Here is a 27,976-nt window from a genome sequence, read left to right on the forward strand (position 1 = left end):
CTCACATACACTTAAAACATTAGAAAAGCGCTATTAAAATGCACGTTTCATGCCAAGCTTTCATTAGCGTGCACTGTATGTATCAATGTATTAACATCCTTTACATCCCAGAATACTACACAATACTACATGATTTACTCCTAAAATATTCATGTCCAAGTTGATGACATGAAAATCAGCCAAATCTTTCCAAAGTGTTTATTGATAACAATATAAATAATATAAAAATATGTTCTCATGACTAAATAACAAACTATTATGAAACATATGCTACAGTTCTAGAATACACACCTGAGGAATGCAGGTTTTCTACGGATAAATGCGATGATTTAAAAACACACAAGTACAATAAAAGTATGACGATAGATCAAAAATAGTGTTCTTGTCTTACAAAAAAAAATGTGACATCCATTTACATTCCCTTTAAAGCAGGGGTCGGGAACCTTTTTGGCTAAGAGAGCCATGAAGACCAGATATTTTAAAATGTGTATCTGTGAGAGCCATATACATTTTTTTAAACATTGAATGCAATAAAATGTGTGCATTTTTATGTAAGACCAACAGTTTTAGATATAATGGGCTCTAATTACGTAGACCAGGCACACTACCCCACGCTAATGGGGTGTGGCCAGCACACTTTCGTGAGCAGCGCAGTGTCTAATAATAAATCAAATACTTGTTGCCATTAATACAACTTCTGCTGCTGCATGGTTTTGAACCATACTCGGTACATGTATTTCTTTCTTTTGGCCATCTTCGTCAGAAGGCTTGGTTCTGCAGCTTTAGCTAGGTGACTATTTGACTAAAGGAGGAAAGTTTATATTTACATGTTGACATCTCAATGACCGAGGTACAATACCGCATTACCCAGTAATAATCGAGTTTTGGTGTTTGACCTGGAAAATATCATCAGGAAAAATTGATATGGTCAGCCGTATTGCAGTAGAAAATAAATGGACGGATTAAAATGCATAAGAAAGTTGTTGATTTTGAATATTATTTTTAACAGTCATTTCTGTCATGGTTTACTTTAAAATGCTAGCAAAAATACATTTTTATTGTGGTAAGAAATGCTTGAGAGCCAGATACAGTCATCAAAAGAGCCCTACCTGGCTCCCGAGCCATAGGTTCCCTACCTCTGCTTTAAAGTGATGGAATTCATTTGATTATATAATATAAGTGGCTAATTGTGTACAATCTACAGTGGTGATCCTTCGGAAATAGGAAGGAATAATATGTACCATACCGAGACAATAAATACAAATCTGCAGACAATGCAGTGACTGATCAGTTTGGTTCATCTATGGGTCTTCGACAGAAGGGACAGCAGTTGTGCTGAAGCACAAGCAGTTCATAGTCTTCGCTGTGGAACATCTGGTAAGAATCAGACAACGGAAGTGTGATGTATGTAATGTATGCTTCAAAATAAAATGAAAGCCTGAAGTAAGGAAGGTTTTGTGTCTTATAAGCGGTGTACCTTGAAGCAGGTGGGACACATGGTGATGCTCACGTCAGGAAGCAGGGAGCGGAAGTATTCCCATTGGAGCGGCGCGGGCCAGCGTTTGATCAGGACGTCCCTTCTGCTCATGAAACGCAGCACAGAACGATTCACCTTGACGGGGACAAAGTGCGAGCCACCCTGCTGTTTGGGTACACACACACACACACACACACACACACCAACACATCCGTGTCCGATTGTGAGCCTCATCCTTTAACCTCACCAGCTGGTGCAATATGTAACGCCTTATGTCCACGTTCTCTTCTTACTTACCTCAAAGATCATTTTGGGCGTGAAGGGGTCTTCCACTGGATCCTCCAAACCGTCATCCATCTTTAGAACTTGTATATCTGATTGGTTTCGAGTCAAACACAATTAGTAATATGGCTATAATGTAAACCAGGGGTCTCAAACACGTGCCCCGCAGGACACTAGTTTGAGGCCCCCGCCTTGATATGAAAGTTTAATGTCAGTGCGGCCCGCGCAAGTTTGATATGGATGCTGTATGGTATCATGTACCCAGAAAAAATTATTACTTTTGATTCATGTTCATGTTAAAGGTTAAATAACTGTTAATAGTTATCCTCCCTATCCGTGTGGAAGTGGTAAGTTTTTGGCTATTTAAGTTGAAAGGAAATAACTTGAAGGCTACCGTTTAGGTCGCTAGCTCTCTAGTTTGCGAGTTAGCATGTGTCTCAAGACTCTGCAGTTGCGCAATATGTTGTAAATAAAAAGAGTATAAATGTGACTATAGTCGTGTTTTGTCATGTCTACAGGGCTCTAATAATGCTTTGTTCATTTTTATCTGAAAAAAATAATTTGTCTACCCACCAACTATATGTGCTTTCTTAAGTTTTTATTATTTGCCGTTTTATTATTATTATTATTATTATTATATTTATTTATTACTGATTGATTGATTTTCTTTATTCTTGATTTATTTATTTTTCATCTTATTTGGTGTAGAAAAATAAAAATTAAGATATTTGAGAACAGTGGAATGTTTTATCAGAGCTTTTATTGTAGAAAATCGGAACCAAAGCACTGAAAAAGTTTGTATATTTTTATGTTTTTAATAAATGCGTTTTTTTTTGTTTTTTTTTTGGAAAACCTGATGCGGCCCAGCCTTGCCCAGACCCTAGCTCCAGCTATTTAACTCCATTTTCTGTAAAGTGTCTTTGAGTATTTTGAAAAGTAAAGAAAGTAAAGAAAATAAAATGTATTATTATTAATTTAATTTTCAAACCAATGGCTAAATTTTTTTATTATATTTTTTGAAGGCAAATAAATTATGAGTTCATGCCATGAGACAAAAGTGACGGAAACAAGCCCCACAAACCATTTCAATTATTTAAGGTGCTTGAATGAAAATAATTTTTAACTGAAAAAATGCAATTTTTCAAGTGAATCTTGATTTTTTCTTCCCCCAAGTCAGTTGTGGTTATGTATACAGATAAATTATACATATTTTTGCCATTATCCAAATACTTGTGGACGTGACTGTATGTTAAACATAGTCCCTGTCTATCATATTTCTCTCATATTTTGCTGTAATTAAGCGTACACTGTAAAACCCTCGCCTTTAAAGAGCTTATGTGTTGAAATTGCAACATCAGTTGTTTCTGTCATTGGCAATGCCCCCTCTGCAACAACAGAGTGCCTTAGTGCCCTTGAGTGTCTGCCGGCTAATGCAGGTTAATCCCGCCACTAGGCCTGTGGCTGTAGCTCTCAGAGGGTTAGTGTCATTAAGATGAGACAGGAGAGCCTGGCTAACCCTATTAGCTCCAGCGCTAAGATGACTTAGCGACGACAGCTTAACTACCGACGCAGAATCGAGGCCACAGCCGACTATGAGAAGTGTCACAAGAATCGCGATTGGTCTGAGTGCGTCAAGGCAGAAATAGAAGCTCCCCAAAAATGGAGTGTCAAGAATATTAACAGCTAACGTGTACCATTGTCCATATGCTGCCAGCGGTCATCCGTTAGCTCCGTGTGAGGAACTTCCAGGTCAATAAGAGACACAGCCTCCTCGTCGCTGATGCCTTCCTCCAAGTAGAACTGCACTAGCGGCAACACCTCTGCACACAATAAACATTTGTTAAGTTAAACACATAAACTGATGGTGAACATGTGTTTACACTCCACGCACCATAGGATGAGGCTGAATAAATGAAAGGCTGCTTGCAGTTGAGGCACTCGGTGCCCTGGTTGTTCAGCAGGGGCTTGTTGGAGCAGCGGTAACACATCAAGGCTTCAGTCAGTTCCTACAACGTAAATACAAGAGGAAAACAAAACAAACTGTCATTTGTAGCGATAATAAACTATGAAATGTTTTCAAATGAATTCAAAACCACATTCAAGACATCTGTAACGCATTTGAATATTGAGGATGTGTGATGTTGCGGTTCACCAATGTGTCTTTAACGCACCTCGCTGTCGTGGAATGGTTTGGCTCGGATCGTGAGGCTGTCCAGTTCTATGGACTCCTGGAAGCGAGAGGGTATGTACAACTTCTGGAGCTTCTCGTAGCAAAGCCTGGCCAGTTTATATGCACCGAGTTTTCGACTTTGCTTCGCCAGCGCGTACAAGGTGTTGCTTGTGGTCGGGTGAAGGAAACTAAGGCGGACGGTTGTGTAGATGAACCTGCTGATTAAAACCTGATTTCAAAAAAGGCCAACATCTGAAGTCGAGGTACACTCATTCATTCACTCATTCATTAATTCATTCGCTACAGCAGGGGTCTCAAACACGCGGCACTAGTTTGAGGCCCCCGCCTTGATATGAAAGTTTAATGTTAGTGCGGCCCGCGCAAGTTTGATATGGATGCTGTATGGTATCATGTACCCAGAAAAAATTATTACGTTTGATTCATGTTCATGTTAAAGGTTAAATAACTGTTAATAGTTATCCTCCCTATCCGTGTGGAAGTGGTAAGTTTTTGGCTATTTAAGTTGAAAGGAAATAACTTGAAGGCTACCGTTTAGGTCGCTAGCTCTCTCGTTTGCGAGTTAGCATGTGTCTCAAGACCCTGCAGTTGCGCAATATGTTGTAAATAAAAAGAGTATAAATGTGACTATAGTCGTGTTTTGTCATGTCTACAGGGCTCTAATAATGCTTTGTTCATTTTAATCTGAAAAAAATAATTTGTCTACCCACCAACTATATGTGGTTTGTTAAGTTTTTATCATTTGCCGTTTTATTGTTATTATTATATTTATTACTGATTGATTGATTTTCTTTATTCTTGATTTGTTTATTTATTTTTCATCTTATTTTGTGTAGAAAAATTAAAAGTAAGATATTTGAGAACAGTGGAATGTTTTATCAGAGCTTTTCTTGTAGAAAATTGGAACAAAAGCGAAGTTTAAAAATTTTTTTTGTTTTTAATAAATGTGTTTTGTTTTGTTTTTTTGGAAAACCTGATGCAGCCCAGTCTTACCCAGACTGGCCCATTGTTTAGATATGAAAATACACATTTAAGTTAAGCAATCAAGTCTGATGTTGAGACAACCTGGGCCACTGCTTGCCACCCCCCCCCATCTTTGTCACCATCTTTCTCTGAACAGAACACTTTCTAATCTGGCTAACTCAAGTACACTGGTATGGATGATATAAATAGAACCACTTTGTCAAAGGGAAGGATACATTTTAAAAATGCCTGGTGGTGGATTGTCCTTGGGGAGGTTGCTCAAGAGGAACCTACAGATGTTGAACAGCGTCTCTGGCATGAGGGAACTGAATGGCTCATCCTAAAGACCAAAACAATGACATAGATGAAAGATAGAGTAAAGACAAGCCTACACTTTATCACTAAGGTTGCAAAGAAGCATGAGGTTTCTGGCTCAAATCACAGCAATAATGGAGGGGGGTGATCACAGCCAAGCGGAAAGCTGTAACAACAAACTGTGGACGGTGACACACGCCAGGCCACCCATAAAGTGCTCAAGGAGAGAGGGAAGCTTTGTCATTATGATCAATCACACAGCTGGTAGCCATGGCGATGGCAGTCAGGACAGTTTCAGAAAATGACCTCTTCACAAAATCATAGTTATCCGTGTAATCGCCTGTCATGTAAGTTCATGAAGTTTGCAGGAAGCACATTTGGAAAAGTATAATGATGTTAGTGCTCTGTGATTCGTCGTAATTTAGAACACTCCTTTTTTCCGCTCAGTTTATCTCCTCCAGTCAAGGTTCCTACAGATTTGACTTTGAAATATTCCAATATCTAACTAATCCACAACTATTTTGGCATTCTATTCAATGATCCGTGTGGCACTATAAATAGACAGGCGGAACCACGTGACATAAAAACTACAGAGGATTGCGTCTTGGTTCTGTCGCTCGTCGGTTGGGTTGCACTGTGGAGGGGTTTATGCAGTTTTCAGAAATAGATTCCATTGCACGGCAGTACAGAGGCGGAATTTGACTCCTGCTTGCCTGCCAGGCAAATACTTGATCTTTGTTGACTTTGTTATGGTCACTACAGAAACTATTAATTTTGATGGTGATTAATCATAAAAGGTGCAGAAAAGTCCAAACCTCTACAAATATATACAGTAAACCTCGGATATATCGGACTCGGATATATCGGAAATTCGCTCACAACGGACAGATAAAAAAGAACCGATTTTTCTGTAATGCATTTCCAATAAAAATTCATTGCATATATCGGATTTTTTATAACAGATTTCGCCTATTTCGGACAAAATTCCCGTTCCAATGCATTTCCATGAAATTTCCCTGGCATATATCGGATGGCCGCATCGTTATGCTAATCTTGTTGATGTCACTGGCTATTGTCTTTCTCCTGGCTCCAGATTTAGGACAAATGTAAAAGTGAGTGACGTCAATAATACTAGCACAGCAGTGAATGAGATCTTAACCTCACTATTGGAAATAACGTAGGCCTGACGGGCGTAACAGGGCCTAGCTTAATTAACAATTTGTTATGCTCAGAGTCCAATAAAGTTCAATTCTCATTACCTTACGTCTCTTTTCATTGCCCAGTCCAGGTACATTGGAAACATAGTCAAGGAAGTGCCTTTTTATAACGGATAAAATCCCATTTACGCATATACCAGATATAAATCCGATATATGCGTAAAACGGACATTTTCCGGTATACGCATATAACGGATTTCGCTTATATCGGACAAAACCAGTGGGAACAATTGAATCCGATATATCCGAGGTTTACTGTATTAAGTAAATTTGATCAAATGTAGATTTAATCCAACATTGCAACAGCAGTCACACGTCACTCACTGATGCCGACAACACCAGGTAGTTTGAATTGCAAGATTTATACACAGGTTAATCAGGGCATTGTTTGTTAATTGCTGTTATTGTTTCTTTTGTTTTTATTAGTGTCATTACTTTGTGCACCGTTTTTACCTTCAGCTGTACAATTTGCAAGCTGTACAAAAAAAAGTGCTATATAAATAAATTTGACCTTGACCTTAAAGTGTGCATAAAGCACTTAAGATGCCGTTCTAATCCTGCCTCGGCCAACATGGCACTTCCATGTTATATTGTATTATTATTCATAGTAGTAAAGCCATAATTCACAGTCTGATTGGTCTTTTTTCACCAAACGAAAAATCTTGTCATGTTTTAATCTCACCAGATCTCGTGACACCCCTTGTAGGAACCCTAGGAACCCTGCCCAGCCCATACAGAAAACAGAACGTTTATTTGAACTCTCCTCTCATATATTGATGTGTTTAGATCTGAACAGAAACCTGAGGACAAAGCATCTATTCAATCAGGTTGTCCCTTTAATCTGACGTCATGTAAAACGGCAGGCATGACAATGTTGTTGTACAAAGTACTGGTATGTTCTTACCGTGTAGCGCTGAATAGGGTGATAGACGTGGTAGAGCTCGGCAAGATTTTGAAAATTTTCAAACTTTTTCAGCATTTCATCTCGCTGATCTTCATTTTCTATTTCACCAAAAAAAAAAAAAAAAAACAGAAATATGCGTGAAGAACTAGTTTTTGGTTTTGTTTTCTTTCAGTACAGGCCTCACCTCTGGCAATGTCGAGACACTGCATCGACAGCATCCAGTAATAATATCCAGCGTCATTGAACCTCCTCTCCACCACTGCGTTCTGGGTAAGCTGCTCCAAGACTCTGACAGCTTCATTCTGTCGCCCGGCCTTGTGAAACGCTGCATTCAAAATGACATAAGACTGTATTGACTGTTATTTAGTATTACCGTGTTTAAAAGTAGCAAACTGAATGCACGTCAGAATGTGTTTCATTACTTATGAGTTGAGGTTGTTTGTGCAAGGAGTCATTCGAGTAGTGTTGTACTACAAGTGCCAACATACTCTAATATATCAGCACAAAGGCATTTGGCAGCGGGGAAAACAGACTTTAAAGCCTTAATAAACATGTGTTCTATTCTTCGTGTTCCGATCAGAGGGTAATTTGAAGCAGCTTTAAAGGCTACAGCCCACCAGCAAGTCTGCCTGGAAAACTACAGCAGGGGGTCCAGCTTGAGTAATGGCAGTTATTTAGCAGTCCAACGACCTGGGTAAAAACAACACCAGGAAAGCACTAAAGATAGATTACAGATATATGTATTTTCATAGGATGGTACTATGGAGCAATGGAAAAAAGGTCATGTGGTCTGATGAGTCAGATGAATCCAAAAGAGAGGTGGAGGTATTGTGTATTCATGATGCCTAAATTGTAGCATACAACTCCATCCATCCGTCTTATATGCCAGTTCTCCTCACTAGGGTCGTCGGTATGTATGCTTGAGCCTATCCCAGCTGACTTTTGGGTGAGAGGCGGGGTACACCCTGGACAGGTACCATTTAAGGCAGTGGTCTCAAACATGCGGCCCATGGGCCAAATGTGGCCCGCAGGACACTAGTTTGAGGCCCCCGCCTTGATATGAAAGTTTAATGTTAGTGCGGCCCGCGCAAGTTTAATATGGATGCTGTATGGTATCATGTACCCAGAAAAAATTATTACGTTTGATTAATGTTCATGTTAAAGGTTAAATAACTGTTAATAGTTATCCTCCCTATCCGTGTGGAAGTGGTAAGTTTTTGGCTATTTAAGTTTAAAGGAAATAACTTGAAGGCTACCGTTTAGGTCGCTAGCTCTCTAGTTTGCGAGTTAGCATGTGTCTCAAGACCCTGCGGTTGCGCAATATGTTGTAAATAAAAAGAGTATAAATGTGACTATAGTCGTGTTTTGTCATGTCTACAGGGCTCTAATAATGCTTTGTTCATTTTAATCGGAAAAAATAATTTGTCTACCCACCAACTATATGTGCTTTCTGAAGTTTTTATTATTTGCCGTTTTATTATTATTATTATCTTTATTTATTTATTACTGATTCATTGATTTTCTTTATTCTTGATTTGTTTATTTATTTTTCATCTTATTTTGTGCAGAAAAATAAAAATTGAGATATTTGAGAACATTGGAATGTTTTATCAGAGCTTTTCTTGTAGAAAATCGAAACCAAAGCAAAGTTTATTCATTTTTCTGTTTTTAATAAATGCGTTTTTTTTTGTTTTTTTTTGGAAAACCTGATGCTGCCCAGTCTCGCCCAGACTCGAGCTCCAGTGGCCCCCAGGTAAATTGAGTTTGAGACCCCTGATTTAAGGCAACAGTTCCACCATACAAGACCGTAAAAGCCACAGAGTGTGGAAATAAAAGCTACATTCCATGCATGTAAATATTTTGAAACATGAATGATTCCCTTTAGTCGGTGAATGCATGTTTTTTTAAAATAAATGTAAACATTGATTTGCATGTGAGGTCCCCAACTATGTGAACTGCGGTGAGGTGAAAAAACCAGAGACTCAAACTTAATTACAATCAGTCGTGACTCAAAAACGGCATCACTTCCTCTGTAAAGTACACAAAATCAGCAAAATGCAACATGCGGGACTGTCGGCAGGCTCCACAACAATCACACCAGCTCAGCCATGTATTCCAAGAGATGGGTGAAGGAAGATTATGTACAAGAGGAAATATGCCTGCTGAGATCATAATTATAAATCTATGAGCTGATTATAAAGATAGGTACAGTTGGTAATCATCATCAGAGCAGCTTCAGAGGCCCTGTGATTAGAACCATGTATGCATGCCATTCATTTAGCTACCAGGTGAAGCAGCAGCTCTGGCAAAGAAGATCATGTATTGCAATGGATGCACACCACTTTGTAAAACGAATGAAAACAGTCCATTCGGGCTTTGTGATTGCGTCATGTGTAAACATTGGTTGCTTCACTCTCACGTTTACACGGGACACAAGAAAGAGCAAACTCACCTTTTTGCGCCTCCTCAAAGCGGTCATTCTCGGCCAACCACTGAGCGTAAGGCACGAAGACATCGTTTTTAAACTGGGGATGCTTCTCTGCCAATGAGAAGGCCTGAATAACAAATAACAAACAGGAGAGCAGATTTTAGTTATGATAATTTGAAACTCTGACAGTACTTCCTGTCAGGACGGTCCTGAAAGATACATAGACTCCCTTTATTGTCATTGCACAAAAACACAGTCGTCGTTGCCTGGCTCCCATATAATAACAGACACAAAAGAAGATAAGTAATAATAATAAATAATAATAATAATAATAATAATAATAATAATAATAATAATAATAATAATAATAATAATAATAATAATAATAATAATAATAATAATAATAATAATAATAATAATAATAATAATAATAATAATAATAATAATAATGTGGAGAATAAATAGATAGACACCAAATATGAACAACATTTAGTGTAAAATGTTACGACCAGGGTACTTGCGGCCATTTAGGGACTGAAAGATTACAGAATATCCCCAGTCAAAATATGGCTGCGGCAATTATTAATTAGCTGAAAATAAAGAATGTAATCTCAGTGGATTTCACGCTTAATTAGAAGTGCAATTACACCTCCTGTGCTGTTGGATGACGCGGTACGAAGGATATGTTTGTGGTCTGACAGCGACTAATGAGTCGAAATATCTCGTAGGGGAAAAACCACAGCCAAAAAACACAAATGGGTTTATCCATATAATAAAAGGGGAGAGCGGGTGTTCCAAAGTTGTAAGCCCAAGGTTGTCTGAAGAAATTCCTTGTTTTTAGCAAAGAGTCAATATCTTCCATATGGGCCTTGCTGAAACTCCCTCTGTGCTTTGTCCTGTCTGGCTCCACCTCCCACAGTGAAAGATATAAAACAGTCCTCTAATAAATAGTAAATTCCTTACTTTTTGTCATTGAGGATCAAATAGTAGGACCCTTGCAGAACAGTTTGATGCTGTTCTTGGCTGATCTGTTTCAGCATGCAAATCAACTATGTGTCTCAGCATTAATGACAAAAGATGAAGTATTTCCATTAAAGCAGCATCTGCTCTGATGGTGAAATGTGATTACAAGATGCTACAATGTTGCGGTATGCTTTTCTTTTTTTTTTTTTTTTTTTTTTTTTAATGGTAGCGTGCTAACACCGAGCATGAGCAAGTGCTAAGTGTTCATATACTCCATCTACCCATGAAAACAGCTTAAATAGTCTCTGATAATGTACTGATAATTGTTAATATATCCAGTAGGTCTGGCGTTGATAACTGCCCATATTTGTAAATGCAACAAATAAGTTAGCAATCATTCTTTTCCTTGTAATAATAACATTTGCTACTAGTTTTTACTCATTGGCTATGAATGGAAAAATGCTCCCAATGTAATGCTTTTTGCAATATTTGGAGTGAAATGACACTTTTAAAATGCATTTTTGAATGAAAAGGTTTTCATTAAATTACATTTTGTCTTACACAAGCAAATAATAACTGTACTGGCTCTTATCATTGTTCTATTTTGCTGACTTGTATACTGTTTGTTTTCAATTTTTTACATTCTCATTCAATACAAAATGTTTTTTTTTTTGTTTTTTTTGCGGTATGCTTTTCTAATCATCATGTGGGTGTGGATTCATAAAACTCCAAGTTTAATGACTAACTCTGGAGTGTGAGCATGGTCTCAATTTGTCAGCAGCATAAAACATTGTAAAAATTCAGCTTCCTTTTCAAGAAACTTGACCATATATTTCTTATTGTGTACATGTGCCTGACAACATATGAATGGCTAAAGGCTGCGTACGCAATGATGAGCTCAGCAGGTACTACTGTATGCCTCCTGTGAGAAAAAAAAAAATGTGTCAGACCTCCTCCCAGTGCTGGGTTTCCACGTGCAGCTGCACCAAGGCCTGCAAGTCCCCCATCTTGGAATAAGTCTCAGAGGCATAGCCGTGGTGCTTCAGCTTCTTAAAATAGAAAGCGCATTTCGCCAGTGGTTCTCGTTCAGCCTTGTCCAGCTTACGAGCCAAGTCTATCAGCCTGGATAAAAGTAGAGGGGGGGGGTGAGAGGGGGGGGGGGGGATTAGACAGATAAAGCATGATTTTGTGGTCGGAAGTACTGTATATTCATGATGACAAAATGATTGTGATCACTGGCTGATTGTAATCTGGTTGTGGGTCGGTTTGTTGTTTTAATTACAATAAAACAAACTGCGTTTGTTATGCTGACCCACTGGTGGAAAATCACAAGTCCATGCAGCACAACGAGTGGGCGGGGTGATCTTATGGGAGCCCACATATAATGGCTATTCAAATTGCTCACATTTGGCTTTTTCAATGATCGGCATGTACGAGTGAAAGCTAATAGAAATTGCAGAAAGTAGTCAAAATATATGCAATATAGTGTAGTTTTTTGTGCAAAGCTAAAAAAAAAAAAGAGGAGAGCTAGAGATCAACAGCTATATTTAGATATGATCCCTTGTTATTTGTCAATCTAACAGCTACTTCTGTTAAAGCTGTAATGAAAAGGTACAGAGTCCTTTCTGGCTAACATTTCAAAATGTAATATTATTGTATGATTGCAGAGATCAAAAGTATGTTCATTTATTCTTCACTGCAATAGAACTTCATCACATTACAGAGTGAGCTGGTACTAAAGTGTTTTTTTGTAGAATATTATGATGCTACACTGTCAATAGCCTGGCTATATTTTTATATAAAATGTCATCACTTGATTATTCTTGTGAACATTTTGCCATTCTGGCCCAAAAATCGATTGCAGCCCTCCCAGGGAGCTCGACCTTTGACAACCAAAAATCGAATCAGATGATCCTCAGTCATGCATCATTTGTACATCCTTTTATACCAGGGGTCTCAAACTCACAGCCCGCGTTGGCCCGCAGGACACTAGTTTGAGGCCCCTGCCTTGATATGAAAGTTTAATGTTAGTGCAGCTCACGCAAGTTTGATATGGATGCTGTATGGTATCATGTACACAGAAAAAATTATTACGTTTGATTAATGTTCTTGTTAAAGGTTAAATAACTGTTAATAGTTATCCTCCCTATCCGTGTGGAAGTGGTAAGTTTTTGGCTATTTAAGTTTAAAGGAAATAACTTGAAGGCTACCGTTTAGGTCACTAGCTCTCTGGTTTGCGAGTTAGCATGTGTCTCAAGACCCTGCAGTTGCGCAATATGTTGTAAATAAAAAGAGTATAAATGTGACTATAGTCGTGTTTTGTCATGTCTACAGGGCTCTAATAATGCTTTGTTCATTTTAATCTGAAAAAAATAATTTGTCTACCCACCAACTATATGTGCTTTCTTACGTTTTTATTATTTGCTGTTTTATTATTATTATTATCTTTATTTATTTATTACTAATTGATTGATTTTCTTTATTCTTGATTTGTTTATTTATTTTTCATCTTATTTTGTGCAGAAAAATTAAGATATTTGAGAACAGTGGAATGTTTTATCAGAGCTTTTCTTGTAGAAAATCGGAACCAAAGCACTGAAAAAGTTTGTGTATTTTTCTGTTTTTAATAAATGCTTTTTTTTTTTTTTTTGAAAACCTGATGCGACCCAGCCTTGCCCAGACCCTAGCTCCAGTGGCCCCCAGGTAAATTGAGTTTGAGACCCCTGCTTTAGACATTACATGGAGTTGTACTCTAGGTATCAATGTGTTCTGTGCAGTCCCGAATCTAAAAAGGCCGGCACCTACATGTCTCCCCATCCGTGCTCTCCTAAAACATCAATGGCTTTGAGATTCTCCCCGGCTGAGATGTACATCTCGGCTGCCACCTGAGGTTCCTTGCTGCACTTGGCCCAGTCTGCCTGCTTGGCCATCAGTATTCGAGAGGTCTTAGGGTCTGCTGCACCGACATAGTCCTGTAAAATGGAAAAGAAATACTGTAATATAGAAGATGGCTGAACGTGTGTCATGGTTAAAGTGGAAATTGGAATGCTTTGTCCCGTTTAGACAAGACGCATGAAGGTCAAATCCGAGACAGGAATAGTAGGCATCTGGGGATCCGAAGGTTCCGGTGTGCATCCGACTTAAAATATACAACCTCTCGGAGCAGATGGGCGCCAAGCCATATCAAACACATGTACAATCGGATACACAGTCAAAAAAATAGACATGTATTTTTTTTTGTGTATGTCACCTGCTTAGGCAATACAAATGAGCTGGTGAAGATCAAAGTCTTCGGGTGCATTAAAAACGCAAAAAATAAGATTTATGTGGAGATTTCAGTGATGTATGAAGACTACAGGCAAAATTGAAGCTTTTAGGATGACATAACAGCACCTGAAAATAATTACAATGAAATACCTTCCGTACAACTAAAACCCTTCTGGCAAAGTCATCATTTGTGCACATTGTCTGTCTTTAGGATCCATCACTGACAATCACCTTTGCATACTCGAACATGCGGAGGTCAGTGTACATGCTCAAGGCTTTGGGTTCCTGACCGGTACGCTTGTAGAGCTTGGCCGCTTCGTGGAATTTCCCTTGGTAGGCGTAGATGTCTGCCAGGAACAAGTCGTTGTCGTTTTCTCCTCGTTTCTTCCTGGCCTACAAAATCAGACAAGACACATCCAAGCGCTAGTGCAGAGATACGTACGTCCATGTGTGACATGCATTCATGACCTATATAGAAATACACTGCAAAGATACAAGTGACTCCAATGTTGGACTTCCATTTAACTCACACAATTTGAATCTCCGTACAATTAGTTCACATCCAAATACAAATGTGTCTCCTTATATCATGAACATTGTGTAATGTAATGATGTCAATTTTGGCTAGGAAATGACCTTACAGAATATAAAAGTGACTTTTACCTCAATACTATTAATGAGCTCCAGGTAGCGTAGGTCTTGTATTCTAATAAAGGCCTGTATGGGAGAAAAATGAGAGCTGATTTAGGAAAGCCCCCGGGGAAACTGCTATTACAGTACATGAAGAAAAATATGACTCAAATATTGAACTGCAGGTTAATCCTTGCGTCAGTCATATACAGCATGAAATGTGTGTATGTGTGTGTGTGTTACTTGCCTTCTTAGCAATGTCAAAATCAAGACCCTCTAGAGCTTCTGTAGCCAAATCCCTCCAATCGCTGTCTGTCACACCTAAACAGGCGATCTGGTGGGCCTCTTTAAACATCTTCCTCTCCAGATACTGGTACATGGGTGCTGACTGGAAACATTTGGAAAGATAATAACAAGAAGGGGTCAGCACCATACACTCAAACTCAATTTACTTGGGGGCCACTAGAGCTGGGCCGCATCAGGTTTTCAAAAAAAAAACGCATTTATTAAAAACAAAAAAATTTAAAAAACTTCGCTTTGGTTCCAATTTTCTACAATAAAAGCTCTGATAAAACATTCCACTGTTCTCAAATATCTTACTTTTTATTTTTCTACACAAAATAAGATGAAAAATAAATAAACAAAAAATAAAGAAAATCAATCAATCAGTAATAAATAAATAAATATAATAATAATAATAAAACAGCAAATAATAAAAACTTAAGAAAGCACATATAGTTGGTGGGTAGACAAATTATTTTTTTCAGATTAAAATGAACAAAGCATTATTAGAGCCCTGTAGACATGACAAAACACGACTATAGTCACATTTATACTCTTTTTATTTACAACATATTGCGCAACTGCGGGGTCTTGAGACACATGCTAACTCGCAAACTAGAGAGCTAGCGACCTAAACGGTAGCCTTCAAGTTATTTCCTTTCAACTTAAATAGCCAAAAACTTACCACTTCCACACGGATAGGGAGGATAACTATTAACAGTTATTTAACCTTTAACATGAACATGAATCAAACGTAATAATTTTTTCTGGGTACATGATACCATACAGCATCCATATCAAACTTGCGCGGGCTGCACTGACATTAAACTTTCATATCAAGGCGGGGGCTTCAAACTAGTGTCCTGCGGGCCACATTTGGCCCGTGGGCCGCATGTTTGAGACCCCTGCTTAATATTGTTCTGATAGTGTTATTCTTGTTTTTCTCAAATTTATATTACAAATTGTCCTTTAGCTTTAGCATATGTTTGCTGTATCGACTCATTGCTACCACGCTGACATACCCACCTGAGGTACCTCCACAGCAGACATGGAATAGACGTGGAGGCAGAAGATTTTGGAGCCATTGAAGCCAACCATGAACCCTTGCATCTTCTGCTGGTGTACAGGGAAGTTACTAGCCTTGATGTTAAGGTAGCCGTTGCCGGAGAAGCACAGCATGACCTCACACTGAGTATTCCAGGCTACGCTGTTAGCATTAGGCTCCTGGGGGGAAAAGCAAAAAAATAAATTAGCAACACAGCTGTGGAAAATGTGTGGATTCTCCAATAATGGAGAACCGCTGCCTTAACAAAATGTCCACTTAGTGACCTGAAAAAGCAGTTCTTTGCTGTTAATGTCGTAGACCAGGAGAGTGTTGTGCTCGTCGACCACAGCCAGTTTTTTTCTCGAGGCGCTCATATCCAGGCATCTCACAGATGTCGACAACTTCAGCAGCGTAATGGGAAATGGATTGTCTACAAAAATCTTTAAGATCTACAGAAGAACACAGCGTATCCGGTGCATCATTGCATGCTCAATCGGTATTGTGGGAATTCATCTATTTCATTATCTCGGACGACTCACCGCTCCGTTTTTTAACCCAACCAGGAGGCCTTCTCTGCCCGGCGGACCACCGATCACTTTGATGTAGCGAATGAGGGACTCCATCACCCATTCTTTCTCTTTAACACTGGAAAAGGACAGACACTGCAGTCTCTTCTCCTGCAAAACAGAACAGTTTGAAGTGCTTCGATTGCTATTGTGTCATAGTGTAAAAAAAACTGCTTTATTTCCTTTATGCGTCATTTTTTATGTCATTGAGTAACACTTAACAAATCTTAAGACTGTTCTTTTTTACAGCAAGTAGTACAAACAGGATGCTGCAAAACATGAACAAAGATTTTCTTTGACAGAGAGGCCCACATCCCATATGGACACACTCCATTCTGACTGTGTAAAAGCTGTCTGAAGGATGAAACATGAGCATGCCTATTTGAGGAAGATCTGAAAGATCTCCGTCACACGCAGGCACATTTAAAAGGAAATAACCTGTGTGTTATGGCAGCTCCTCCTCCCTATCAGTGTCTGTCAAACAGGGGGACAAGAAACAGAGGCGTGCGCCGGATCACCACCATATGGCCCTTTTCTTTCAGTCAAATGACTTACTTTATCGAGTTTAAGAGATTGAGAGTAGTAGATCGACATAGCCTGTAGAACATTTAAGAAACACACAAGTCCATGTTTTTTTTTTTTTCTCTCTCTGGGCTCATACTGAATGATTGAACACTGACTCGCACTCTGCATCCTACATCCAGCGTCTACCAAAGTCTCAAGAACCGTGAAGATGTGTTGAGAATGAAGGTGTATGTAAGTTTTCTGTGATGAAAAAGGTCTTCCTAACCTGACACAGGACAATGTGATTGGAGCAGACCACTAGCAAGTTGCAGTCAAATTTCTTGCAAATCTTCTCTTTGATGCGGTAGCGCATGTCTGAGGAATCGTCTGAGAACAGCTCGTAGATAATAATCTTCTCTGGCAGCTGGATGGCAAGGCGGTTTTTGTAGATGGCGATTTTCTTCACCAGCTCGCCACACCTAATCCTCACTGAAGGGGAACACAACAGAGGGAGAGAGTGGATATTCGGAGGTCGGGTTTTTACACTGTTGAGTAAATCTAATGGTGTCATGCTACTTTTTACAGAGGGAAATATTACATGCACCACTGCAAGGGATCTTTTACAAAAATATATACTGTATACTGTACTAGTAGTATCCCGACATATTTCGGTATATTAGTTTTGGTCCATATCGCCCAGCAATGTGTACTGGTATTAGATATGCAGGTTCACAAATGTTTTAAAATGGCACACATTTTTATAGCAGGGGTCTCAAACACGCGGCCCGCGGGCCAAATGTGGCCCGCAGGACACTAGTTTGAGGCCCCCGCCTTGATATGAAAGTTTAATGTTAGTGCGGCCCGCGCAAGTTTGATATGGATGCTGTATGGTATCATGTACCCAGAAAAAATTATTACGTTTGATTCATGTTCATGTTAAAGGTTAAATAACTGTTAATAGTTATCCTCCCTATCCGTGTGGAAGTGGTAATTTTTTGGCTTTTTAAGTTTAAAGGAAATAAATTGAAGGCTAACGTTTAGGTCGCTAGCGCTCTAGTTTGCGAGTTAGCATGTGTCTCAAGACCCTGCAGTTGCGCAATATGTTGTAAATAAAAAGAGTATAAATGTGACTATAGTCGTGTTTTGTCATGTCTACAGGGCTCTAATAATGCTTTGTTCATTTTAATCTGAAAAAAATAATTTGTCTACCCACCAACTATATGTGCTTTCTTAAGTTTTTATTATTTGCCGTTTTATTATTATTATTATTATCTTTATTTATTACTGATTGATTGATTTTCTTTATTCTTGATTTGTTTATTTATTTTTCATCTTATTTTGTGTAGAAAAATAAAAAGTAAGATATTTGAGAACAGTGGAATGTTTTATCAGAGCTTTTCTTGTAGAAAATTGGAACCAAAGCGAAGTTTTTTACATTTTTTTTTTTTAAACCTGATGCGGCCCAGTCTCACCCAGACCCGAGCTTCAGTGGCCCCCCAAGTAAATTGAGTTTGAGATCCCTGTTTTATAGTTTTGTTAACAAAACATTTACAGCCTCTATACATGAACTGTTCAGTCATATCATATTGGGTGGCTACAACAAAAGCACACCTTTTCCTTCAGTGATGAGGTGCTGGACAATGACATCAGTCATGTTGTCTCTGTAGGCATAGCGATCCTTGTAGAGGCCGTGAACTGTACTGAAGTTAAGCTGGTAGCAGGCAATTGTCCCGTCTTGGCAGCCAATCACCTATGGAAGAGAAAACAATGTAGCAGTGCATCTTATTAACACCTCTAAGAAAAGACTGCGAGAGTGGGAAAATGTTCCTGTGGCTGGAACATCCACAAAGAAGAAGTGAAACCTTTAGCAACCCATTTTCTCTTGCCTCATCACTTACGGTTAAATATAGTGGAAGGAAAGCTGTAAAGTGTTAGTAAGAAATAAAATGACTTAAAATAAAATGAGTGTATTTAAGAGGTGTCAGATTATGTACCTGAGTACTTCAGTTCTTATTCTCAAATAAATGACTACTACACATGTCAATGCGGGCATGGAAATAGACTCCTAAGCAGCAAACGCACCACAAAGTTGGAGTCAGGCTTGACCCGGCACGTGCACACCCTGGAATTCTGCTCTCCGATGACCCCCAGTCGCACACCATCTTTGGTGTAGAGGGAGGCCTGTTTGTCGGCGCCGCCCATGACGATGTACTCGCCCTTCGAGAAGTAACTGACACAACACGGGTCGTAGCTGAGACTCCTGTCCTTTCCAATCTAAGAGACAAGAATGAGATTTGAAAATGCATCCTTGTTATTTATTGCCCCCCCCCATGCATTTAAGATTAAGATATGCCTTTATTCGTCCCTCAGTGGGGAAATTTGTATTGCACAGCAGCAAGAGTACAGAGTCAGTTAAGCAGTAGAAAATACACAATATAGAAAAATAAACAATATAAACGACCCAAGTATTAACAAATATCAACAGTTTTTCCCAGAGTTATATACAATACAGTATGTAGATAATATGAGACGAGATGAGATATATGACCAGTCTATACACTGAGATCTTGTTAGAGAGTTAATATGAGGCATTATGGAAGTATTTCACATAGAACTTCGTATATTGCATTTCCCACTGTCTGGACAGGAACCGTTCAAAGTCGAAACCAACAGTGATTTTATTGGCAAAAAAAAGAAGTTGCATCTGTGTTTGAAGGTTGCTTCTGTCATAGTATTCATAGTCCATGTGCACAACTTCATGTTAATTACACACCTCTATACATCTGTTTCTTCTCTCTGCGGGAAAAAAAAACAGCCTGACGACACACAGATGATTCTCATTCTTTGTACACAATTCCTGGCTTTGTAATCAAAGCTGAATGTTCAGTGGAAAAAAAATAAATAAGTAGGCCAATGACAGTATATAGTATAGGCCTGTGGCATAAAGGGAGAGTAATGAACAGTGCATATTTGTGCACAATAATGGAGCTGTCCACGGGGCGTTTAAGAGGAAGGAGAAACAGCAAGGGGCCGTTAAATCATAGCGGGGTCATAGCCAATACAATGTAGGTGCTGTAATACTAAATAATAAAATCCAGACTATTAGATTTAAAATAAAAAATAAGCACGTGTGTATTTTGGACAACATGACGTAAAGCACGTCACAGCACATTCATTCAGGAGGCTTGTGGTTATCTAAAACACCATTAATCCCAGTCAGTCTGTTTCCATTCAAACCAATGAGACCTTATCATTTTAGTCATTTTCTTCCATAACATGGTACTGTAGAGTACTGTATCAATATGCAGATGCGGATGTGAAAGTTACTTGGGATGATCACCTGCTTTCCACTGAGTTGATAGAAGGAAAGCTTCTGACCCCAGTCGGCAACGGCCAGAATGTCATGTTGCTCATCCCTTGAAAAATACAAGACAAAAATTATTCAGGCTTTAATATACTAGAAATACTATAATGAGTACATATTGTAGTATACTACATTCACTGAGAAAGGTGCTGATTGTGCAGACATTAAACTTTGCTATTTTTCATTCATTGTTTACTGCTCGGGCGGCATGGCGGTCTAGTGGTTAGTGCGCGTAGACCTCACAGCTAGGAGACCAGGGTTCAATTCCACCCTCGGCCATCTCTGTGTGGAGTTTGCATGTTCTCCCCGTGCATGCATGGGTTTTCTCCGGTTTCCTCCAACATTCCAAAAACATGCTAGGCTAATTGGCAACTTCAAATTGTCCATAGGTATGAATGTGAGTGTGAATGGTTGTTTGTCTATATGTGCCCTGTGATTGGCTGGCCACCAGTCCAGGGTGTACTCGCCCGAAGACAGCTGGGATAGGCTCCAGCACCCCTACGACCCTTGTGAGGAAAAAGCGGTAGTGAATGAATGAATGAATGTTTACCGCTTATCATCGCGAGGGTGTGCTGGAGCCTATCCCAATCCTGACAGTTTTTTATAACCTTTTTTATTGATTTTTATTAATCTTAATAATTTATATTTTTTATGAATAAGTCTGACTTTAAATTCCATGGGTTTCCCATTCTGAAATGAGTGACAACAAAGAGTGACTTTTTCATGATTCTATTTTTTTTTTAGCTGTACTGTATTAGCATACTGCATTTATATTTTACAGCAATTATCCATTTTTAGGCATGAAAATGTTTAATTTGTCCAAAAAATTGTATGCACAATTTGCTCGAATATGCATATTAGTATATTGTATTTAATTGTAGCCGACATCAGACACACCTGTGCAATGATCATGCTGTCTCATCAGCATCCTGACATGCAACACCTGTGAGGTGGCTATAGCTTATAAATCATGAATGACGAAGGCTTGCTTACACAAATTTAGACAGATTTATAAACATTATTGGACAGGGATAGGCCTTTTGTGTACACATAAACTCAGATATATGACTTCAGCTCACTTATGTTTAGATTTTTGATGAGTGTAATATAGTGAGTGTCCTATGGTTAGCAGCTGCCCCCTACTGGCCAACATAAAACTGCCGCCTCATAATAATAATAATAATATTCAGAAAGGCGGTACACCCTCAACTGATGACTAGTCAATTCCAGGACACACATAGACACCTATGGACAATTTTGAGCATCCTAACTATGGATGGGTATGATTCATTTGATATGATACCAGTGAAACAGTGCCGGTGCACTAACTGGTTCCTTTAAAAAAAAAAAAGGAAAATGTAAATTTTGACCAAAATCCATGTATTTTTACTTTTACAGAATCTTGTGTCATGCAAGTTGCACAGAATAAAAATTGAAATACTTCTATATTATAATACAATTATGATTTTATGTAGCACTTTTCAAGGTTCACAGTGAAGTAAAGCCATTATTCATTACTCAGTCACACAGTGGTGGCGCTAATTTGCATTTTACTGACGGCAAAGTGACAGCTAATTCGCACCTGCGGCCTCCAAGCAGCGCTGGAGGTAAGGTGGTTAAAGTGTCTGGGTTGAGGGAGCAAGGATCAAACTACCAACCTTTCTGGACGACCTGCTCTACCTCCTGAGCCTCCTGTGAGGGCACCTCGATTACAGTGACCGTGATTGGTTGATAATAATGAAGTTGATGTGTTGATGCGATGAACCTCGCTAATGTGATGAAACTGAGCATTAACGTTGGCGTATTAAGGTCAGCAATAAAGTTACAGAAGAGTCAGACTGTGTTCCTCTGTCAAGTCTTACAAGAGATTATTTGCATATCATCACTTTTTTGGGATGTGCAAGGATATCGGCATACCGTGAGAATAAACAATGCAAGCACAGTGAAAAAATCCAAACTTACAGTGACGTGGGTCTAACCATGTTTTCATCAAATCCAACAAAATGTGATACTAACTTGGAGGGGTTCCAAGCTATGGACCAGATTGGACTGGAGGAGTTTCCTGAACGGTCGATCTTGACCTTCTCCTCGCCATTCTTGTTCCGAATGCTCACCACTCCATTCATCATACCAAGGGCAAGGTACTGCCCATCATTCGTCCACCTGTTTTTTTTTTACATGAAATTGTAGAAACCCTTTAATGTAAATTGTGTTTCATTGAATAATTAAAGAACTGAGGCAGAGTTGACTCACCCACAACATGTTATTTTGCTGCTCACTTTGTGCTTATTCACTGACTTTTGCTCTGGTGACCACAGACCTACAATATGAACAAGTATTCTGATGCTCTCAGATCGATAATATGTAATAATTATTAAAAAGCTCAGTGCATCGGTACACTCAAGGTACTTACCAAAGTCACCAGAGGAACACGATGCAAGTTGGTGAGTGACTGGGTTGTAGGCAACACATTGGATAGAGTCATAGTGTCTATAAATAACAAAAACAATTAATATACACATTATAAACACCTCTACAGTATATGAGTGGCTACTGTGTAACTTCAGACTTCATACTTACGTGTACTTTAAAATACCCTCCAATTTAGATGTCCAAATGATAATGCTTTTGTCTGCAGAGCCAGAGGCAAATCTTTTACCTGTAAAAAAATGCAGTTAGAAATACAATAGCAGTGGCCAAACAGAGAAAAAAACTATACAAAAAAGGAACATTTTTTATTACCATCCTTGGCATAGGCTACACAGTAGACTACATCTTTATGTCCTTTTAAAGGTTGAATAATAGTGCCATCTGAGGTATCGTAGACCTACAAAAAAAACATGATTTGGGCATAAGAAAGAAATATTGACATGCATTCCTTAAATAAGTAAAGCAAGTCTTACCAAGACATGTAGGCCTGCTGCAACAATTAGCTGGCTGCCATCTGGTTTGAATGCAAGGTCATAAACACTGCAAAAAATACATGGAATCACAACTTCAGTCCAAAATAAATAATTGGGGTGATTTGGGCCCCAACACCCAAGAGTCAAGCAGAAATAGAATTTCAATTGTTACTTTACAAAATTAAGAAATCAGAGGCAGGTGAATGTTAGTGTTCAATTAAAATCTATCATGTTTATTGCAACCAAATTGATACTAATTTAGATGAGTTCATTCACTGTATTCTGTAACCCTGTTAGCTTATGAATTTAGCATTGCTTGGACGTCTTGTTGTGTCATAAACATAACATAATGTTGGAAACAAGTATTGTGTAGTTATGTAAGATGGTCTAGAAACGACTATGGCGTTTTATTGTCTGTGTCGTTTTTAAGCAAAATCGCCAGTTGTATATGGTGTGGTGCAAATGTGAGCTAGCTTGCTAACACTGGTTGACATAGCAACCAGTTGCTAATCACGTATCGTAGCATCCCACTACACCGCCTTCCGCTAGTATAAACGCAAACGTATACATGCTTACCAATGTTGACGTGTTGTTTCTTTCCATACCAGAACGGCTCTCATTTCTTGACAGGTATATTTTTTTTAATCAACAGGTTGTTTTGCCTGATCAGGTTCTCATCTTGGTGCTTGTTGTCATTGCTCGCTCTGACCGCGCAGACTCGGATTGGACTTCCTGCTTGCGACGTTAAAGCTAACTTTGCTAGCAGCGAGATGTTAAGCCGACAAATAGATTATCGTACAAATGATTTAACGCTTCAATTAGTTATTTAAGTGGAATGTGTCGCTGCCTTGCGTTGCATTTTTTTTTGCAAAGTAATGTTTGTCAAATGAATTTGAGGCATTTTACTGAAGACTTCCCGCCCCCATGCGTTGATAGCGTCGTATAACAGTTGAGCACCATTTCCTGTTTAGGATTGCGCATGCGTCGGCGGCACTACAATTTCCGGTTTATGAAACCAACACAATATCGCACACGGAAGAGACGTCATCATTTCACATCAAGTGTGGAGGTATTTTCTAAACATTATGTGAAATTATTACCAACGATCTGCCTGTAAACTCTGTTGCGACCGCATACATTGTTTGGATTTATATACCATTTAGACAAAGAAGTATTTGAAAGCTGTTATGATGTAAACATGAGAGGCCAGTAGAACCATATCCGAGCATCTAAACCTGGACAAGCGTAATCACATTTCACTAGCTGCTTTATAGGGTTAACGCACCAATTCTGATTAACGCTACTTAGAACATACAGTAGATGGATGCAAGTGAGTCCTGCAGCTTCTCCAAAATACCTCCTGGTTGGATCAGAGAGGTCAGGCAGCGACAAACAGGCAAGCTGGATGTCCATGTCATGAGGTAATCATTTCTAACCACCCAGAATTTTTCTCATAACTTTGCTAACTAATTTAACTAATCAGCGCCTAAATGTTTGTTTTTAAAGCCCCCAGGGCCAGATATTCCGATCAAGAGCTTCTCTGAAAGCATTTCTTAAGAAAAATGGTGAAGACATCAACATCAACGTCTTTGATTTCACCGCAACCAAAAGTGATGTCACCTCTCTGCATTTTCTTCCCTTTCGGGAGGAACGGAGGAGACAGAAAAAACAGAAGGAAACAACACACATACTGGATCCACTTCCAGATACATTAAAAAGAGCAACCTCCTACAGAAGCGTTGATGATGACGATGTGAAGGAAGATCCTCCAGAAGCAAGTGATGAGAGTCTGCAGCCTGAACCTGAACCTGCCGGGGTGCATGATGATGCCACACTTGAGAAGAGACCTTTGAGGGTGGGGCTGCTGAGAGCGAAGCTTCTCAGACTGGATCCTCTCATGGCGCCACAGGAAGTACAGACATATACGCCATCTGTGTTTTTGGAACCTCCCCCTACAGATGAAAATGAGGCAGGTGAAGATGGAGTGCAGATTGACAGAGTTGATAACGGAGTACATCCTGAACTGGAGGCTGACAACTGTGAAGAGGTGGAGGAGAAGTTGTCATTGTCTGATGAAAATTCCAAGAATTCCAAGAATAGTATGTTCACAGAATTATTAAGTACAATTGTTCTGTGCTGCTTTTTATAATATGTTGCTTTTTTCCCTTATCTGTCCAGAGTCCAAAAGTTCATCAGACAAACGGAAAACAAGTCCTTATTTCAGCAGGAGACCTTTTGCAGATGGTAAAGTTATTAAGCAAATTTACACTTTGCACTGTTGGATCTTAAGAAGGTCCTAAGCGGAGCTTCAAAATGGACAAACTTGGGGAAAAAAGTTCAGTAAGCCATTTTTTTTTACAAACAAGAATGAAAATGAAATGGCAAAAGCAAAAAAAGCTTTCTCTAAATGAACATGGTCGGATTGAGAAAATGTCACCGGCCTTAAGATGGAGGAGCCGATTGGCTGTCCGTCAACACGGTAAGAACCTGAACCCAAATGAAGGTTGTTACTGGTGCCGAATGCAGTCCAATAACCATCAGGTGGCATCTCCAAGAGAAGGCTTTTCATTCATTTTCTACCGCTTATTTTCACGAGGGTCGCAGGCGTGCTGGAGCCTATCCCAGCTGTCTTCAAGCAAGAAGCGGGGTACACCCTGGACTGGTGGCCAGCCAATCACAGGGCACATATAGACAAACAACCATTCACACTCATATTCATACCTATGGACAATTTGGAGTCACCAATTAATTAACCTAGCATGTTTTTGGAATGTGGGAGGAAACCGGAGTACCCGGAGAAAACCCACACATGCACGGGGAGAACATGCAAACTCCACACAATCGAACCCGGGTCTCCTAGCTGTGTGGCCTGTGCACTAATCACTTCTTCACCATGCAGCCGAGGTACAATCAAAACGTGTTTTTTTTTTTTTGCAGTGTTCAATTACTCCCACATTATTAAAAACACCTGTAATTAGCATGGAATCGAACTCAGATCTCCTAGCTGTTAGCCTGCGTGCTAACAAAAAACAACTTCACAGGCCTTCAACGCCACAAAATTGCCCGATTTTGCCAGAAGGCCTCACAGCTAGAGGACCCGAGTTCAATTCCACCCTCGGCCATCTCTGTGTGGAGTTTGCATGTTCTCCCCGTGCATGCGTGGGTTTTCTCCGGGTACTCCGGTTTCCTCCCACATTCCAAAAACATGCTAGGTTAATTAGCGACTCCAAATTGTCCATAGGTATGAATGTGAGTGTGAATGGTTGTTTGTCTATATGTGCCCTGTGATTGGCTGGCCACCAGTCCAGGGTGTACCCCGCCTCTCGCCCGAAGACAGCTGGGGTAGGCTCCAGCATAAGCGGTAGAAAATGAATGAATCCATCAAAGTAATGATACATGGCATAATAATATGAGTACAGTGTATCAAAAGCAATAAACAAATTTTTATTTTTTAATTTTAAATTTTTATTCTATCTAACTTTTTATTATTAAGGGTGAAAAAAATCCAATTGGACTTTTGAGTTATGGTGTTAAGATCAGCTGACAAACAGCCTATTTCAGTTATTGGTCACTCAAAACAAATTTATAATGTTTGCATTAGAATCGATCCTTACAATCCAACAGTGCAATGTGTCAATTTTTATCATTTTTGCAAGTGTTATTAAAATTTTGATGAGGAGTACCGGTTATATGTGTGCAGGTCTCAGTCCTCCTCGCAGGAAGGCCTTCAAGAAGTGGACACCTCCTCGTTCCCCTTTTAACCTTGTACAGGAAACCCTCTTCCATGACGCATGGAAGCTACTGGTGGCCACCATTTTTCTGAACAAAACCAGCGGTAAGTTTCAACACACAATACACACAAAATACACACACAATACACAGAGTGTCATTATTTTCTGTCAAATACTCCAGGTAAAATGGCCATTCCACTCCTTTGGCAATTCTTTGAGCGTTACCCATCTGCAGAGGTGGCCCGCCAGGCAGACTTGAAGGCCATGTCTGAACTCCTGAAGCCACTTGGTCTGTTTGAGGTGCGGGCCAAAATAATCATCAGGTTCTCGGGTGAGTGATCTCGATTGCGTTATGCTGAGTGACAATAACTCAACACAACTCAAACGTATCATCTGCCTCGCTTGCAGATGAATATCTAACCAAACAATGGCGATACCCCATCGAGTTGCACGGAATTGGGAAGTACGGCAATGATTCCTACAGGATCTTCTGTGTGGAAGAATGGAGACAGGTTAGTTTGAAGTTTTTCACTTTTTGTTGAAATGAGTTTCATGTGGATGGGGGGCTAATATGTGGGTTTTTAATGGATATATTAGAAATATTTTAACTTTGTTATTGCTGTCTTTTGTGAAAGGTGATGCCTGAAGATCACAAGTTGAACAAATATCACGCCTGGCTTTGGGAAAACCACAACACACTTGGAATTTGAAGATGTTCTCTACAAGCTGCTCATTATGTATACACACTGAAGTTTTAGCCTTACTTTAACATAATGTAATAAATGTAAAATGTAATAAAACTAATTCTTATAGTAGCTTCATTATGTTTGAACTTTGGGCAAGCATTCTGGCTCCCACACAAATGAAGGACACAAATTAACACACAAACACATTGGGCTCTCATTTCGTGACGGAGTATGGCACAGCCCACACAGTGGTAATGTGGT

The 27,976-nt window shown here is 39.3% G+C and overlaps 2 protein-coding genes across 2 annotated transcripts; one reads left to right on the top strand and one right to left on the bottom strand.

Moving 5' to 3' along the window:
- Positions 1-177: 177 nt before the first annotated feature.
- ift122 (intraflagellar transport 122 homolog (Chlamydomonas)) lies at positions 178-24,251 on the bottom strand. Its single transcript, XM_058052628.1, has 29 exons — positions 23,875-24,251; positions 23,299-23,365; positions 23,138-23,222; positions 22,976-23,054; positions 22,809-22,885; positions 22,649-22,715; positions 22,412-22,558; positions 20,372-20,447; positions 19,114-19,305; positions 18,643-18,781; positions 17,318-17,520; positions 16,501-16,638; positions 16,246-16,410; positions 15,943-16,140; positions 14,882-15,022; positions 14,668-14,721; positions 14,236-14,397; positions 13,543-13,709; positions 11,688-11,859; positions 9,799-9,901; positions 7,531-7,671; positions 7,347-7,444; positions 5,147-5,250; positions 3,931-4,096; positions 3,651-3,765; positions 3,454-3,579; positions 1,775-1,851; positions 1,478-1,642; positions 178-1,374 (listed from the first exon to the last, which is right to left on the bottom strand). Exons 1-29 carry the CDS (start codon positions 23,916-23,918, stop codon positions 1,288-1,290), a joined length of 3,555 nt encoding a protein of 1,184 aa, XP_057908611.1. The 5' UTR covers positions 23,919-24,251; the 3' UTR covers positions 178-1,287.
- On the top strand, positions 24,225-27,799 carry mbd4 (methyl-CpG binding domain protein 4). The gene is made up of 8 exons (XM_058052638.1): positions 24,225-24,367; positions 24,607-24,719; positions 24,805-25,397; positions 25,477-25,542; positions 26,999-27,133; positions 27,211-27,360; positions 27,438-27,541; positions 27,665-27,799. The coding sequence occupies exons 2-8, from the start codon at positions 24,619-24,621 to the stop codon at positions 27,737-27,739; spliced, it is 1,224 nt and encodes a 407-aa protein (XP_057908621.1). The 5' UTR covers positions 24,225-24,367; positions 24,607-24,618; the 3' UTR covers positions 27,740-27,799.
- The last annotated feature ends 177 nt before the right edge of the window (positions 27,800-27,976 follow it).

This window comes from Doryrhamphus excisus, chromosome 16 (genome assembly GCF_030265055.1).
Source record: "Doryrhamphus excisus isolate RoL2022-K1 chromosome 16, RoL_Dexc_1.0, whole genome shotgun sequence".
Classification (NCBI taxonomy): Eukaryota; Metazoa; Chordata; class Actinopteri; order Syngnathiformes; family Syngnathidae; genus Doryrhamphus; species Doryrhamphus excisus.

Coding starts and splice junctions, on each gene's coding strand:
- ift122 (XM_058052628.1), bottom strand. CDS start 23,918: ATGAGAGCCGTTCTGGTATGGAAAGAAACAACACGTCAACATTG. Junction 22,716..22,808: donor GTGTTCCTCTGGTGACTTTG/GTAAGTACCTTG, acceptor TTCATATTGTAG/GTCTGTGGTCACCAGAGCAA. Junction 19,306..20,371: donor ATCAACTCAGTGGAAAGCAG/GTGATCATCCCA, acceptor CTTGTCTCTTAG/ATTGGAAAGGACAGGAGTCT.
- mbd4 (XM_058052638.1), top strand. CDS start 24,619: ATGGATGCAAGTGAGTCCTGCAGCTTCTCCAAAATACCTCCTGGTTGG. Junction 25,543..26,998: donor CAGGAGACCTTTTGCAGATG/GTAAAGTTATTA, acceptor ATATGTGTGCAG/GTCTCAGTCCTCCTCGCAGG. Junction 27,361..27,437: donor AATAATCATCAGGTTCTCGG/GTGAGTGATCTC, acceptor CCTCGCTTGCAG/ATGAATATCTAACCAAACAA.